This window comes from Anoplopoma fimbria, chromosome 23, assembly GCF_027596085.1.
Source record: "Anoplopoma fimbria isolate UVic2021 breed Golden Eagle Sablefish chromosome 23, Afim_UVic_2022, whole genome shotgun sequence".
NCBI lineage: Eukaryota > Metazoa > Chordata > Actinopteri > Perciformes > Anoplopomatidae > Anoplopoma > Anoplopoma fimbria.
In genome coordinates, this window is record NC_072471.1 from 9521427 (window position 1) to 9535591 (window position 14165).

The window sequence follows — 14165 nt, forward strand, 5'->3', positions numbered from 1 at the left end:
TACAGGCTTATTTTATTGAACTTAATTCCCCTTACACTCTCTCTGTCTCTCTCTCTCTGCAGCCATCGGTGTCCAGATGACTCTGGATCTGATTGAGTCTAAATTCTGGGCTATTGCATCACAGGTAAGTATATACAGGCTCAATGTGATGCAAGTGTTTTTCTCTATTACAGTATTTTTTTTGCTCATCAACTCATCGTCCTGTGGACATTTCACTTAATGAGTCCTTCATATTATTTAAATCAAACCCTCTATAAACAACAATCTGGCTTCTAGCTAAGTTGTCAGCTATTAACAACTTTTAATGGATGCCACCATCTGAGAAACAAAATCATGGATCATTAATGTCAGGTACCATCGTTTGGGAATTAAACCCTGTGAATAGAGTACTATTACTTAAATGTTTTCCATGTGAGATTAATAGTTGTTTTTATGTTCTAATGCCCACCATAAAACAAGTTAATTGTAGCAATACACTGGCACTAATGAGAAATGTCTCCTTATATTTATGGTTATAGCTATTGTATTGAACAGTGCTTGTGAAATAGAAACAAAGAAAGCATGCTGTTTTTCAGTAACTGAATGATAACCCCACCCTCCCAAAATAATGACTCCTGCTGTGTATATATATAGGTTCAAACCATGCATTCAGGAATATCCCTTTTGATCACCAGGTCGTTCTGACACCATTTTTTACTGTTTAAGAAGGAGTCAAGGATGATTATAGGTTCTTTTTCTGCTCCATTAGTTGGTAATTAAAGCATTTGAACTTACTTTGATTCAAAGCTTAACGCATTGTTTTCCTTATCTGTGCAAAGCGCCATGAAAGAAGGGCTCACACTGCCGGATATATAATTTTGAAAGCTTGAAAGTCATTATTAGAATTGCTTTCAGCTGATTAACTGTGTTGCTCAGATGATTCCATCAGTACTACTTTCAGTGGAGGAGCTTGGTATCCTTTGAGTTCTACCACACCTTGGAGAAAACATTTTAGACTGGACAACTTGCTAAATTTGGTGTAACATCTTTGCTGTAGCAGGTGTTTGATAGCTTGGCCGGTTCCCCTCCTCTGCTCCCATGGCTGTAAATGACAGCAGTTAAAAGAGCATTAGGGCTGCTGGCTAGCCAATAAATGATGGATAGCCACCACGGCTAGGCTCAGAAACTCCCAAATGTGTGCATGTTTCTGTGTGTGTTTGTGGAGGTGTGAAGAAGATAGTACTGTATATGTGTATGTGGATGTTTCATGTTGACAGGGACCATATGCATGACCATCTGTGCACAAGTGTGTTGTTATGTCCATCATCATCAACTAGGAGCTCATTAGCAGCATTTGCAGTAGCCTTGTTATCCACTTGAGTAATGCTTTTTAATGAAAGTAACTCTCATTCTCATTTCGTGTTTGAACCTTTACATTTCTCTTCTACTGCCCAAATTCTCAATTTTCTCTCCTCTCATGTCCCCTCCTTCTTCTCAGCTTTCCCTTTTCATCTCCTATACTCCCTCCCTCTTCCCTCGTCTCATCTCCTCTCCTCAACCCTCCCTCTTTCTCAGATAGGTTACATAATCTTCTTCCTGTCATGTATTCACTGTCAAGCATCTTTATTTAATAGAGGTTTGTGTGTGTGTGTGTATGCACTCACAGGCTGTGCTCATCTTGACTGTGTATGTTGTGTATGTGTCCATCCATGCATGGGTTTGCAGTATGTGTGTATTTGTGTGTGTGTGAAATCCTGTCGGTGGTCTATTTTAAGTGTTAAACTCCCTTGGGGGTGAAGATACTGTACCCACAGTACATTCTGTATGACATATTTTTAGGAGGAAGTACAATAACCGGTCACATGGCAACCAACCATCCACATATAAAGACTTCTGCCAAAGAGGGTGTTATATTGGCCTTCTGGGTTAAGTGTTAATCGGAGACACCCCATGCAAAAACTACTGAAATGAAACATCCGAAACACACATTTAGGTGTTTATTTTACTAAACTTAATGTCTATTTTAATCTGTAGATTTCTCCTAATTGTAAGCATTAGATAGTGCTTCATTTGCACATTTTAGCATGACATTTAAGAAAACTTGTAATACAAAAAGAATGGTTTTAATGTAAGTAATGACATGAAGAAATTGTTATGTATATTAGTTTTTTTATATATATATTCTTCTGGGGTTACAAAAATATCTTGGATTACATTTAATCTGTGAATAAACGTCCATTTTTGCCTATGCAATGCATAGCGGTAAAGGTCTTACAAGCATTTTATTTCATTTTATTTATAATGTTTATATATTGGGAAGGATACATTTATCTAATAATACAAATTAATTTACTCAGATTTTCTCACTACTCCATCATTAGGTATTAGTAAGAGACATATTTCCTCCTTTATTTTACTAATACTTGAAATGATCATTGCAAGGAACTCTGCATAGTTCTCAGATCTCCAGGAAGAGTTACATTAGTCAGGGAAACCCTGTCTGATCTTAAAGCTTCAGTATAAGCTTGAGTACCTTAACATAAGATGGTATTGGTAGATAAATTATGAATTAGTGGGGGTAGGAATAAAGAACAAGCTCCCATCTAATAGAATGATTACTAGGAAAGTGTTCTGACATCTCTGCACAGCACACTCTGTCTTGTATACCGTCTCAGTGTGTGTGTGTGTGTGTGTGTGTGTGTGTGTGTGTGTGTGTGTGTGTGTGTGTGTGTGTGTGCATGTGTGTGTGTGCGTGTGTGTGTGCATGTGTGTGCGTGTGTCTAAATCCGTGGTGTTTCAGCGCTGCATATGTTTTGAAATAGCGAGTGAGAGTATAAGAGAAAGAAACAAGTAGAAATACGACAGAACTAAAAAAGAATTGCCTTTGCTCCCCTGACACATGTTCCCACCTTGGTTAAATCAAGAAAGCCACAGTTTTTTAAAGTTGTATCACATTAAAATACACAGTGTGAATCCCACAGTGTAAGGATCGAGTGGAGATGCAGTGAGAGACTGTAAGGTGACGGTAATGAGAATTAAAAGATGATAGATTTTTTTCCCATTCACATCTTGGGAAGCTCTTTATCTCGTGGACGAGACTCTGGTCTTCCCTACTCTATAATCCCATATCTGTTACTTTAATTCTGTGTGTGTGATAGTCACTACACTATAGCTTTTGAAAAATGAAATTAAAGTATATCAGTAAGTACTGTAATTAACGCAATCACAGAAACTAATTGACTTTGGTAATCATTAATATTTGACAGTTTTTGTTTTTTTTAAATTGTCAGAAATGGAGCAGCTTTCTTCAAAGTATATCAATACTATTTGTAAAATCAGTTTTCATAAAATCAGGCTTAATTGCGTAGCAAAGCTCAGTATAGTAAATCATGGTTATAATACTGAAGGGAGTTGCTTACTTCGAGCTCAAGTGTGTAAGTGAGTCGACAGCAGGATCATCAGTCGCTGCGAGAAAAAGTTTGATTGCGGTTCAGGGAATGAGAGTGATAATTGATGCTCTCAACATCACCTTGACTCCTCCTGGTGCTCACGGATGAGACACATTTACCAACACAGGAACAGTCTCTTACATGCTGCCCTGATTTAGAAATCTGTCTCTGATGTTTGAGGTAAAGAGGCTGGATGAGAAATAGAAGTTTTGCTAATAGAGGAGGTACATTTACACAAAGAGAGGGTCCAAGGCAGTAAGCTGTGATGAACAAATTAACAGTTTTGATTTGAATTCATTTGCGATGTGATTGTGGATGGTTAGGACAGTTGATCAGCAAATCTGGCAATGTAACTGAGAAAAGAATTAAGTTTTTGTGATGACCTGATAAGTGTAAATTCTGTTTTTACACAGGAAATACCATAATGTAATAAGAACTTTTACATTAAATTCTACTTTGCACATTTATGCTCCCCTGAGGGTGAACCTTTTGCACTTTTGACACTTCATTAGACTGAAGTAGCAAACATGCACACAAAATAAAATTATCTTAAGGGCAGATTTCCAGATTTCCATTTTTCAAGGGCCCTATGCCTTTTTCACAGTGCCATTAACCATGACAAAATTCTATTTTTGGCTCAATTTCTAGACAAAGCTACAAGGATAAACAATCTTTAGAAACTATATTCTTAAATCTGATCTAGTTTCCAATAGCTTTCTATAAATGTTGTCTCTCTTCAAGCCATGCTATATACCAACAGCATGTTGGGAAGGATCATCATTTCTGTCAGTCCACCCAATGAATGGTAGTTTATTTCAGGAGGCAGTGTTGGGAAGCGGAGAAAGACTGACACTTTGCTGTAATAGGATTGAAAAGGATGATAGATTGTCTCATTCGCACTTGGACACGCTCTATATAGCCTGACCATGATTCTAAAGACATATTGTCCACAGACGCCAATCCACACATGCGCTCGACACAAGATGTGACCATAAAGTCACAAGGAGAACTATTGACATTTTGACTCATGACCCTTCCACTGATGAGGGAAAGTGTTTGGAGGTGGAACTTACAGACAGTGCCGATAGAGAACTTCCACGGTCCACTTCCAAAAGCTAATACACAAATCCTATTTTCAACATTATGGAAGAAGCACTAAACACCTAATAGCAAGTTTTTCATTTTTCGTTTTTCACACTTTGATTAAAATGTTCATTGATTTGTTAAATTTCTGCTTGAAAATCTGTTAAAACTGTAATTAAATCTACAAAAACTGGCATTCATGAAAAAAAAAAAGCAATTTGCAGTCTTTTGTCTTTTCCCGACAAAGTGCTCTGAGATGATATATGGCGTAGTCAACAGCAATTTAACAGCAACAGAGTGAGACAGTCTAGTCAGTGCATTATCTTACACATCATTAACTGAAGTAATGTTTCTCTCTTCTTCATGTTCTCTCTCTTTGTTCCTCTTTCCGTGTCTTCTCAGCCAAATGACACAGATGTAAGTGTGCATAAGTCCCCCTCTCCTCATTTTTTCAAAACATCAATCTGCCTATTTCTTTTCTACTTTTTGCACTGAACTAGATTTAACATCTTCAGCACGTGCTGAGCTCTGTGAAATCATTTTCACACTCCAGTTAAAACAAATTACACACACATATACACACAGAGTCACAGGCATCTCGCAAACAGGACGCTCGGAAGCCGAACACAGGTAGACATCGCACGTAGATTAACACCTTCTCACCAGCACTGACACGTTGTTTCACACACACGCCATCGTCGACACTGACACATGTTCAAGCATAACACCTCCACAGAGAAGACAGACTGAAAAATGTGTTCAAATCATTCCCTCACATACACAAACATGCCCTCCTTTAAAGACATACACATTAGATAATAACACTTATTACACTTACCATTATATTGTCCTTTCTCTCTGTCTGCCTGTCTGTCCTCCAGTGCTCTGATACGGATGGGGTTTGTCCTCTTCGGTGTGACAGCATTGTGAGTATATCTGTCTGATATGTAGTGAAAGTGAATTCTCAAGTGCGTTAAAAAAGTTCAAATATTTTTATTGTATGGAGCCATAAAATAAATAAATGTACTCCTATAGCTTTAATATTGAGTCACATCATAACATAAATTATATAAATTATTTTTGAACTTTGTTATCTTTGTTAGAACCTTCCTTACATAAGTAATATGTGCTTTCTCTGTCTCTGTCTCTCATCTCAGGATATCGCATGCTACGTGATTGATAATAATGGCTTTGTCCTAATTTCTAAACAGCGTACGGATGTGAGTTCACACACACACACACACACACACACACACACACACACACACACACACACACACACACACACACACACACACACACACACACACACACACACACAGAAAATGTGTTTTCTAGGCTATTCTAGCGCTTGACCTGATTATTTGAGGGCTCTTACGTCTGCCAATTTTCATTACCAAGAAAAGAAACACACTCAGAATATCCCAAACTTTCTGTGCCTGTTAATTAAAGATACAATCACTTAAATTTTCCTTGTGATTCAGTTAAGCGTCCCACTTCTCATTCTTTGAACCTTTGGTTAAAGGGTAACTTTAAAAAGCGACTAATGGGGACAACAATTTTAGAAATTGGTCTAGCATTGAGCAAGAGCGCTGCAGCCAATAGCCACTTAACTGGCTGGGATGTAATCACTCGAGGCAATTGCCCACCGTCAATGTCTATAACAGTGCTTGTTTTAGCAACTAACAGGCTCAGGTTGTTATTAGATCTGATTATAACCTTTCGCTTGATCCGATCTGTTTGGTATTGTGTCATGTGACTTGATGCCGGAAGACAACGGTGGAAACGTGAGTGAGCGTTTGAAAGAGGAGTGACTCTATTGTCAGAGTTTGTTGTGTTGAAGTAAAGAAAGCGTAAATTCGTGTTTACCAAAAGATTTTCAATTTCATGGCTGTATATTTAGCTGATTTCTACAATGTAGATGCGATGCAAGATTTCACAAGACTTCTCCATGTGACACTTGGTTAGACAGGAACAAAAAGACCAGATCAAGCAATAGGAAAATCAAACAGTTTTATTTCTCTGTAGAGTCGTTTCGTTGATTTTGTCAGGGATTTAAAATAACAATCCCAGCCTGTCAGTGGCAAAGAATGAAGCACTTTTAGTGGACCACAGTGACGGTGCAGAATTGCCCATGTTGATTACATCGCCTCTCGTTTAGCGGCTGCTGTCTGGAACGCTCTAACTCAATACTGGACCAATTTCAAAAATTGCTGTCCCCATTAGACTCTTTGTAACTTTGACACAGCAAGAGTTTTAGTAAAATAAAAAAGTTGCCTTTTAACCAGCAGTGCAGATATTACGTCTGTGGCCAGGACAAATTTGACAATTTGATCAAAGGAGCCTGATTCAATTGCCAATCTAATTTGTTACCTTTGGCCAGGCTGTTTCCCCCTGTGTCCAGTCTTTATGCTTAGCTAAGCTAACTGGCTTTTGGCCCTAGTTTCACATTTAGCTTACAGATATGAAATCATCACATCTTAGTTTCTGCAAAATAGTCAATAAGCGTATTTCACCAAAAAAATCGAACTATTCCTTTAAAAGTTTCTTGCAGGGACCCACCTCCACTGAGTGCATATGAAGGAGGAACTTCAATTAAATCATGTGTGATGAGATTTGTGCTTTTTAACCAACACACAATATAACATAAATAATTGACCGCACAGTTTACATTGAGGTGAAAATGGAGAGGATGAACATCAACAAAGGGAGTTGATATCCCCTCAGTTTATCATGACATGAGTTTAATGTGTTCATCCACACTGAGAGTTTCACACAGTGTTTTTTTTTTTTGTTGCTTTTTTTTCTTTTCTAATAGGCGGGAAGATTTTTTGGTGAGATTGACGGATCAGTGATGACAACACTTATCAGAATGGGCATGTTCAAAAGGTAATGGGCTGGTTGTCATTGCCTGACTGTTTGATAGGATAGTTGTGTGTCTGTCTGCTTCTCTGTCTGGTCAGTCTGTCTGTTAGCAAAGGTCAGGTGATTACCAAGTCCTGACTTGGCCTGCAAGAGCTCCAGATTGTTAAACACAATGTAAACTTCTCGAAATCAATGAGGCATGAAGTGACAGTTCCCCCGCATTGCACAGCAAAGTGCCATATTATGCATCCCCGGTGTCTCATGCTCATAAAACCCTGCATTTGAATGTGGCTCATGAATTTGATTACATGTCACCCTCATGCTATATCACAAACAGAAGTGGTTGCAGTGGAGGCTTGGCTTAAGCAGGAGAGTGGCTTGTAAATGTTTTCGGTTTGCCTTTTTGTTATTATACACCTAAGCCATGCATTAGTATGCATACGCAACCCAAAGCCTGGAGGGCATGCTTCACTGTCATTATAGAGACTCAAAAGCTTTGTTGTTATTGCTACATAATGGTATAGTCTCTGCCCTGTGTTGTCCTCTCTACGTGCTGAGGGTAGCTAATTCACCCATTTTTTTATATCCAGGATAGATGTCCCTCCTTTTCCCTTTAGCTCCCATTTAGACTTCCCTCTTTCTATTTTCCCATCTTTTATGCTTGAAATCTCATAAGGGATCTGCTATTTTTATACAGCTAAAAGATTTTGTCATGTTTCATTTGACACAGGATATTACATAACTGGTTTAGAGCATGCATGAACTTCACTGGCCGTGCACTCATCACTTGCACTTATATCTGCATGCATCTGCAAACATGTGTGTGTATTTATGTGTTCTTGTGCGTCTACCTGCCTAAGGACCAAATATAGAAGGTCAAAACATTGGGTCAATCCTCTTTTTAAAAAGGAAAGTAGTTATAGCCCTGGGATGATTTTTTCTAAGGTTTCTCTCTTTCTAAGTTAAGTTAGGGATCAGAGTTTCTGCAAAGGTTAAGCTCAGCTACACAACACTGTTTGTAATATTCTGCAGGAGGTCAAGGAATCGATTTAAGTTTGTTAAATACTGCCCGAAGAGCAACACCATGTGCTTTTGTGTCTGTGTGTGTCTGTGTGTGTGTGTTTCCTCAGGGTGTCCTTGTTCGACTACCAGGCCATGTGTAAGATGAACCCGCACTCTGTCAGCAGCGCCCGTCCACTTCTCAGTGTATGCACAGTGTTCTAACTCCGTATACAATATTAATATCATAATGGTCCTGTCAATTCTGCGGTAACTATAACCTACCTGTTTATCTTTTCAGCCGTTTTATGGTTTGGCTTCAGTCCTCAAGTGGTTCCTCTCCAACTTCCTACTGTAAGTATTGCTAGGGGCAACCAGAATGTCAGTATGTCCAAAATAAAGTTCATATTTTGCTATTAAGTATTCAGTATATTCAGATTTTATTATCTGTGTAAAAGCATTTTTTTTTTTATTGGTTAACATTACATAATAGTTATTGGAATAGTTTGACATTTTGAGAACTTATTTATTTGCTCTCTTTCCAAGAGTTAGGTAAGAAGATCAATACCACTATCATGTCCGCGTGGTAAATATGAAGCTACCGCCAACAGTCAGCTAGCTTAGCTCAAAGACTGCTAAAAGAAGGAAACAGTTTATCTGGCTCTATAAACAATAATTATCTGTTTAACAGGAAGTCATGTGCTTGACTGTAGTGCTTTTACTGTAGTGACTTTGTAAGGCTTATCCAGTTATCCCAAAAACTGCTGACAATTACTGCTGAATAATTTGAGGACCCATTTTCAAATTCCCATGACACAACTTTGGGTCGTGGCCCAGTTTTTGAAAGCTGAATGCAATCTGCTTGCAATCTGCTTTGGTCTGTAATGATGGCCGGCTATTGTCCTTCTGTCTGTCCACTCTCCTCTACTCTCTTCTTCACAAGGTTTCTCCTGGAGTTTAATATCTGTGACTTCTGGCATACGGATCATTTCGCTGATGGTGAGCTATGCGAGAAAAAAATGTTAAACTCAAACTCTATCCATCTGTGTGACAAATGTCCTTTTATATGTTTTGGAAATGTCCCTCTACGTGTATAAATCATGTATATTCTGTAAATCTTTCAAACAGATATGCAATATGTACCTTAAAGTCAATTATTTAGATATAATACACATATGTACATCTACATTGATTGCAAGAAAATTCTAATGCCATCATTACATAGTTTAATAATCAGAGTAATGACACACATGTATATTCTGTCAGTCCAATACCAGGAGTGTTTTTCTGTCTTTCCATCAATCACAAATTCTCTTCTTCATTACTCTACCTGTCAATCATCCACTCGTCCTCTACTACACATCATCATCATCATCATCATCATCATCATCATCATCATCATCATCATCATCATCATCACCACCATCATCATCCCTTCATTCAGCCAAGCCATCTTTCAGCGTGTGTGAGTATCTGTCTTGAAGTATTCTTTAGGGAGATCCGTCTTCTGTAAAACTAGCTTTTTTTTTTGCATTTAGTGCAGGGTGTAGTGTTTGTAGTATACTTCAAACACAAAATAAAATGTGGAGTCTCTAGCTTTCAGTAGGAACAGCCACAACTGGTAAGTTCTACAAAAACAAAACAGAAGCGTATTGTTAAATTGAAACTAATGTAATTCGGAGGAAAGCAGACAGAAAACATAGCTCACAACAAGATGTGAAAATAAAAACAAGCCATTATAGCTCCTATTTCTGGTTTTCAAACCCATCATTTCACTTGTACAAACACACCAAATTCAATTTAGTCTGTCATATACAGCAAGGTACCTCTGGTCATGGTAGAAAGAGCAATAAATGGCTCAAGTGTAAAGCATTTAAATAGCACCCAGCATTTCCCTGTCACAGACTCTCAGCCTGTCAGTCATCAACAAAATGTCACACACACACTTTTACATACAGTTAATCCAATTCCCAACCTTGCAACATAACCGGATCTATATCTATTTCTTTATCAGCCTCAGCTCATAAGAAAAGAGGGGACATCCTGCAGCCATGTGACACCGAATACCCCAGCTTCGTCTACGAGCCGTCGGTCAAAGAGACCAACAGCATTATTAAGTGTGGACGCTGCCAGAAGTAAGCACACGCGCATGCACACTTATGCACACACACAAATCTGCAGTGCAGTCCCCTCTAAGCCCTAGACCAGTCATATTAAATTGTCCTCCCCAAATCCATTTTCTACAGCTTTGCTCTGCTCTGAATACTGAGAGCAGTGTGTGTTTACACAAGAGTATCAGGAAGGGTAGAAATAAGTAGGAAGAAACGGAATTAGATCTGGGCGCATGTGGTTATAGAAAAACCGAGACACATACATGGGGCAAGAGAGAGAGAGAGAGGCTGGAAAAGAGAGAGAACGTATTAAGAGATGTGTAAAAAAGCAGTGTTTGGGGAGAGAGGGGAGAGAGGGTGTCAGAAACAGAAACAGAAATGGAAAAACAGTGGGAGGTAAGAGGTGAAAGAGAGGGAAGCATCTTGGCATGTGTGTGTATGTGTGTCTGTTATAAAGACAGAGAGAACAGAAATAAATGGAGAGAGACAGAGGGGTAACTGTAATAGTTCAGCAGGTTTGTGATTATACGTTGAGTGTGAACGCCCTCATGAGGCCAAAGGAGGTATAAAGCAGCAGAAACACACCAACAGTAACACTACTGGGAAAGAATATTATTACCACCAAGTTCGGCCAACCCATGCAGTGGTTGCAAGTAAGTATAAAAATGCGAGTCATTTTCCATTAAATTAAGCCTTAATGATAATTGAAAAATGAAATTATTATATACTGTGATAGGCTGATAACCTGTCCAGAGTGTACCCTGCCCTTCACCCATTGACAGCTGAGATGGGCTCCAGCATCCCCAGGGCCCTTAACTGGATAAGCGGTTACGGAAGATGAATGAATGAATTAAATTATTATATTAAAAAAAAAATGTCATACAAATGTGTTTTTATCTGTGTGCAAATGTTGTCACGTTTAATATTATGTGTGTTTGTGTGTGTCAGGATGTTTGTGGTGCAACAGATACCAGAGAGCAACCTGTTGATGTTGGTGGTGCAGGCGGACTGTGACTGCTCCAGACAGTACTCATCCATTACAATGGAGCCCAAGGAAGTCAAATATATCCTTTGAATTATCTCACCTTAACTCACTAGATTGTATGTTGTTATAGTTTTGGTCTATATAAACAGATTGCTGACCTTTTCAACTTTCTCCCAAATATATTCCCTTTGTACCGCAGTCCCAGTTGCTTTGGAGAGACTGTACACAGACCAACAAGTCTAATGTGTCTAATGTTGCAGCGAGTCCGGGACCTTTACCAGCTTCCCACCAGAGAACTCTATTATTGTGATATGATTTTCCCCTTTGCCCCACGCTCGCCCCACTCACTCAGATTCTGTGGCCCATAAACTGAAAGTATTTTTCAGTATATTGATATTTGAATGAGAATCCAAGAGAAGCCTTTTCATGTTGTTGCGCCTTGACGCTCCAGCACATAATGCCTCAGTGAAGTGTGACAGGATGAGGTCCCAAAAGATTCGCCGACGCCCCGAGTCCTGCCACGCCTACCACCCCCAGGTCAGCTTCTAATTGGTCCACCCCGTTCATTTTTTCATTGTCGTACTACACTGTTTCTGTGCACAAAATACTGTACAATCCTAGTAATACAATCCTATCTTCTATATCTGCTGTCATATTTAGCTTGATTGCTCTTCCTGTTTTGTTTTTTTGCTGTATAGGAGAACGCCAATGACTGTGGAGGAGCTTCTGCTATATCTCTCTCTGCCTCTCTCTTCCTCACCTGCCTCTCCTTCTTGACACTTGTTTCCTGATGATGGACAACTTTGCTATTTTTCCTATTCGCATATAAAGGAGGTGATTAGAATGAATCAAGAGATGTGTTTGGACACTGGACACCTCAAGTGGATTTTTTAAAAACTAATGTTGCACATTTTGCTCATTTGCTCATGGCAACCACAAACCTAGTCTCTAATGATGGACCTATGATGTCGTTTTTGAGCAGTTCTTAGTTAACTCCTGGAAATTATTATATCTGAACTGAAAACTGCAAAGAAGGCACTTTAATGGGCTGTTGTTGCCATGGAAACTTTTCCATTAGTTGCTTTCTCATTCACCAATTTGCATCTCAAAATGAAAAGGGACTAAAGAGATGCAGATGGTGTCCATGACGTGCATTGAGAAAAGAGGATTGTGAGTCACAAGATGCGGCATAAAAAGTCCAGGGGGAAATGTGTTTATGATTTCCCAAATCCCACTGAACTTAAAATTGCAAACACCCATGCATATTATATATGCAGCTGCAAGCATGCAATACTTTGTCACCCTGAGTGCTTCATTGACTGTCTATGCTTTTTTAAGCATTGAATGAGAGAAGGGCTGCAGCAAAATCTGGTAAACATTGTTGTGTAACATCAGTGTTGCTGCTAAAAGTCGTGTTTTACAAGGGTGTTTGCAATAATTGTTTCTCTGAATCTTCTGCAAATCTCAAAGGGTAATGGCTCGGTGCCAGAAAAGTACTGGCAGAGTTGATAAAAATGTAATAAAGATAATATTCAAATCAGAATGGGAAGTCCCTTCACTATCCTATTTTTTAAGTTTTTACTTGGATTGCATCCCAAAAATATTTGTTTTGTGGCATATCTTTTTTTTTTTATAAGTCTGCCTTTCTGTCTTTATCAGCTGTGTCTTTCTGTGTGTTTGTACATACTTTATGTAATTATGCTTGACTGCACATCACTGTGGAAACTGGGACTGTCACAGGATGTAGATCTACAATCAAATTGGATAACACAATGGATTAAAAAGGTTTTGATAAGATTATTTTTGGGCGATTTAAAAATTGCAATTATATGGTTTGAAAGACAATCTAGAACATAATAAAACCCATGTTGCAGTACCAAAATGTATTTTTTTCCTGAAATTGATTTATTATTATGGCCGTGACTAATCATTTTCCAAGAATGTGGTTGCTTGGGTCCCAGTGTCATGTAACTTCTACTTACTACTTGGCATAAATAACAGATTTCATACATTCATGATAAAAGCTCACTCTGGCAAGCAAGATAGTCATCTGAAAAAAAACAACTGAAAATGTCCCATAATTGCAATGTAAATTTACAGTGTAAATCTAATTGAATAGGGTATTTTTGTATTTACTTGTGTTTCATATTTTCAACTTTTTGGCTGTGAGTGTCTCTATAGCTTTTTTAAAATAGTATATCTGAATCATCCTACAAAGCATGTCTTTACGTTGAGCTAACTATGAGGAAAACATTGCCTGAGAATTTGCCTGTTTGTGTAATAGACTCAGATACATATAGTGTGTGAGTGTGCATCATTACAGTATGTTTTTTCTTGCTGAGATTATCTGAGTAATTTTATTCATTTGTCTCAGTTTTGTTTGTAATTTCCACTGTACAATATTCTGTATATTGTATGGTTGACATGTGACCAAGTTGTATGTTGGCTGACTGAATTAAATGATCCATATGGTTTTTGTACTTTGTTGTCAGTGAGTGTTCTGTTTTGTTTGTGAGTGATTCATTTCATTGCACAAATATACTAACTAGGCTAAAACAGAGAATCAGTCAAGGAATACTACTAATACTCACAAAGAAGTGTTAATCATAAATGTATCATAAATTGAGGTGATATAATTTCTTCCACGAAGCTTTGATCTTGAATTTAGTAAAGAAGTGGATTACATCCTAATAA

At 38.3% G+C, this 14165-nt stretch overlaps 1 protein-coding gene across 1 annotated transcript in view; it reads left to right on the plus strand.

Moving 5' to 3' along the window:
• cacna2d4a (calcium channel, voltage-dependent, alpha 2/delta subunit 4a) overlaps positions 1 to 12262 on the plus strand; it is an 80163-nt gene extending 67901 nt beyond the window's left edge. Inside the window, exons 27-39 of the mRNA XM_054624442.1 lie at positions 63 to 124; positions 4914 to 4928; positions 5393 to 5437; positions 5669 to 5731; positions 7330 to 7400; positions 8507 to 8582; positions 8677 to 8729; positions 9319 to 9374; positions 9820 to 9840; positions 10390 to 10510; positions 11435 to 11550; positions 11926 to 12008; positions 12170 to 12262. Of these exons, the coding sequence (XP_054480417.1) occupies positions 63 to 124; positions 4914 to 4928; positions 5393 to 5437; positions 5669 to 5731; positions 7330 to 7400; positions 8507 to 8582; positions 8677 to 8729; positions 9319 to 9374; positions 9820 to 9840; positions 10390 to 10510; positions 11435 to 11550; positions 11926 to 12008; positions 12170 to 12262 (875 nt within the window). The remainder of the gene's footprint in view (positions 1 to 62; positions 125 to 4913; positions 4929 to 5392; positions 5438 to 5668; positions 5732 to 7329; positions 7401 to 8506; positions 8583 to 8676; positions 8730 to 9318; positions 9375 to 9819; positions 9841 to 10389; positions 10511 to 11434; positions 11551 to 11925; positions 12009 to 12169) is intronic.
• The last annotated feature ends 1903 nt before the right edge of the window (positions 12263 to 14165 follow it).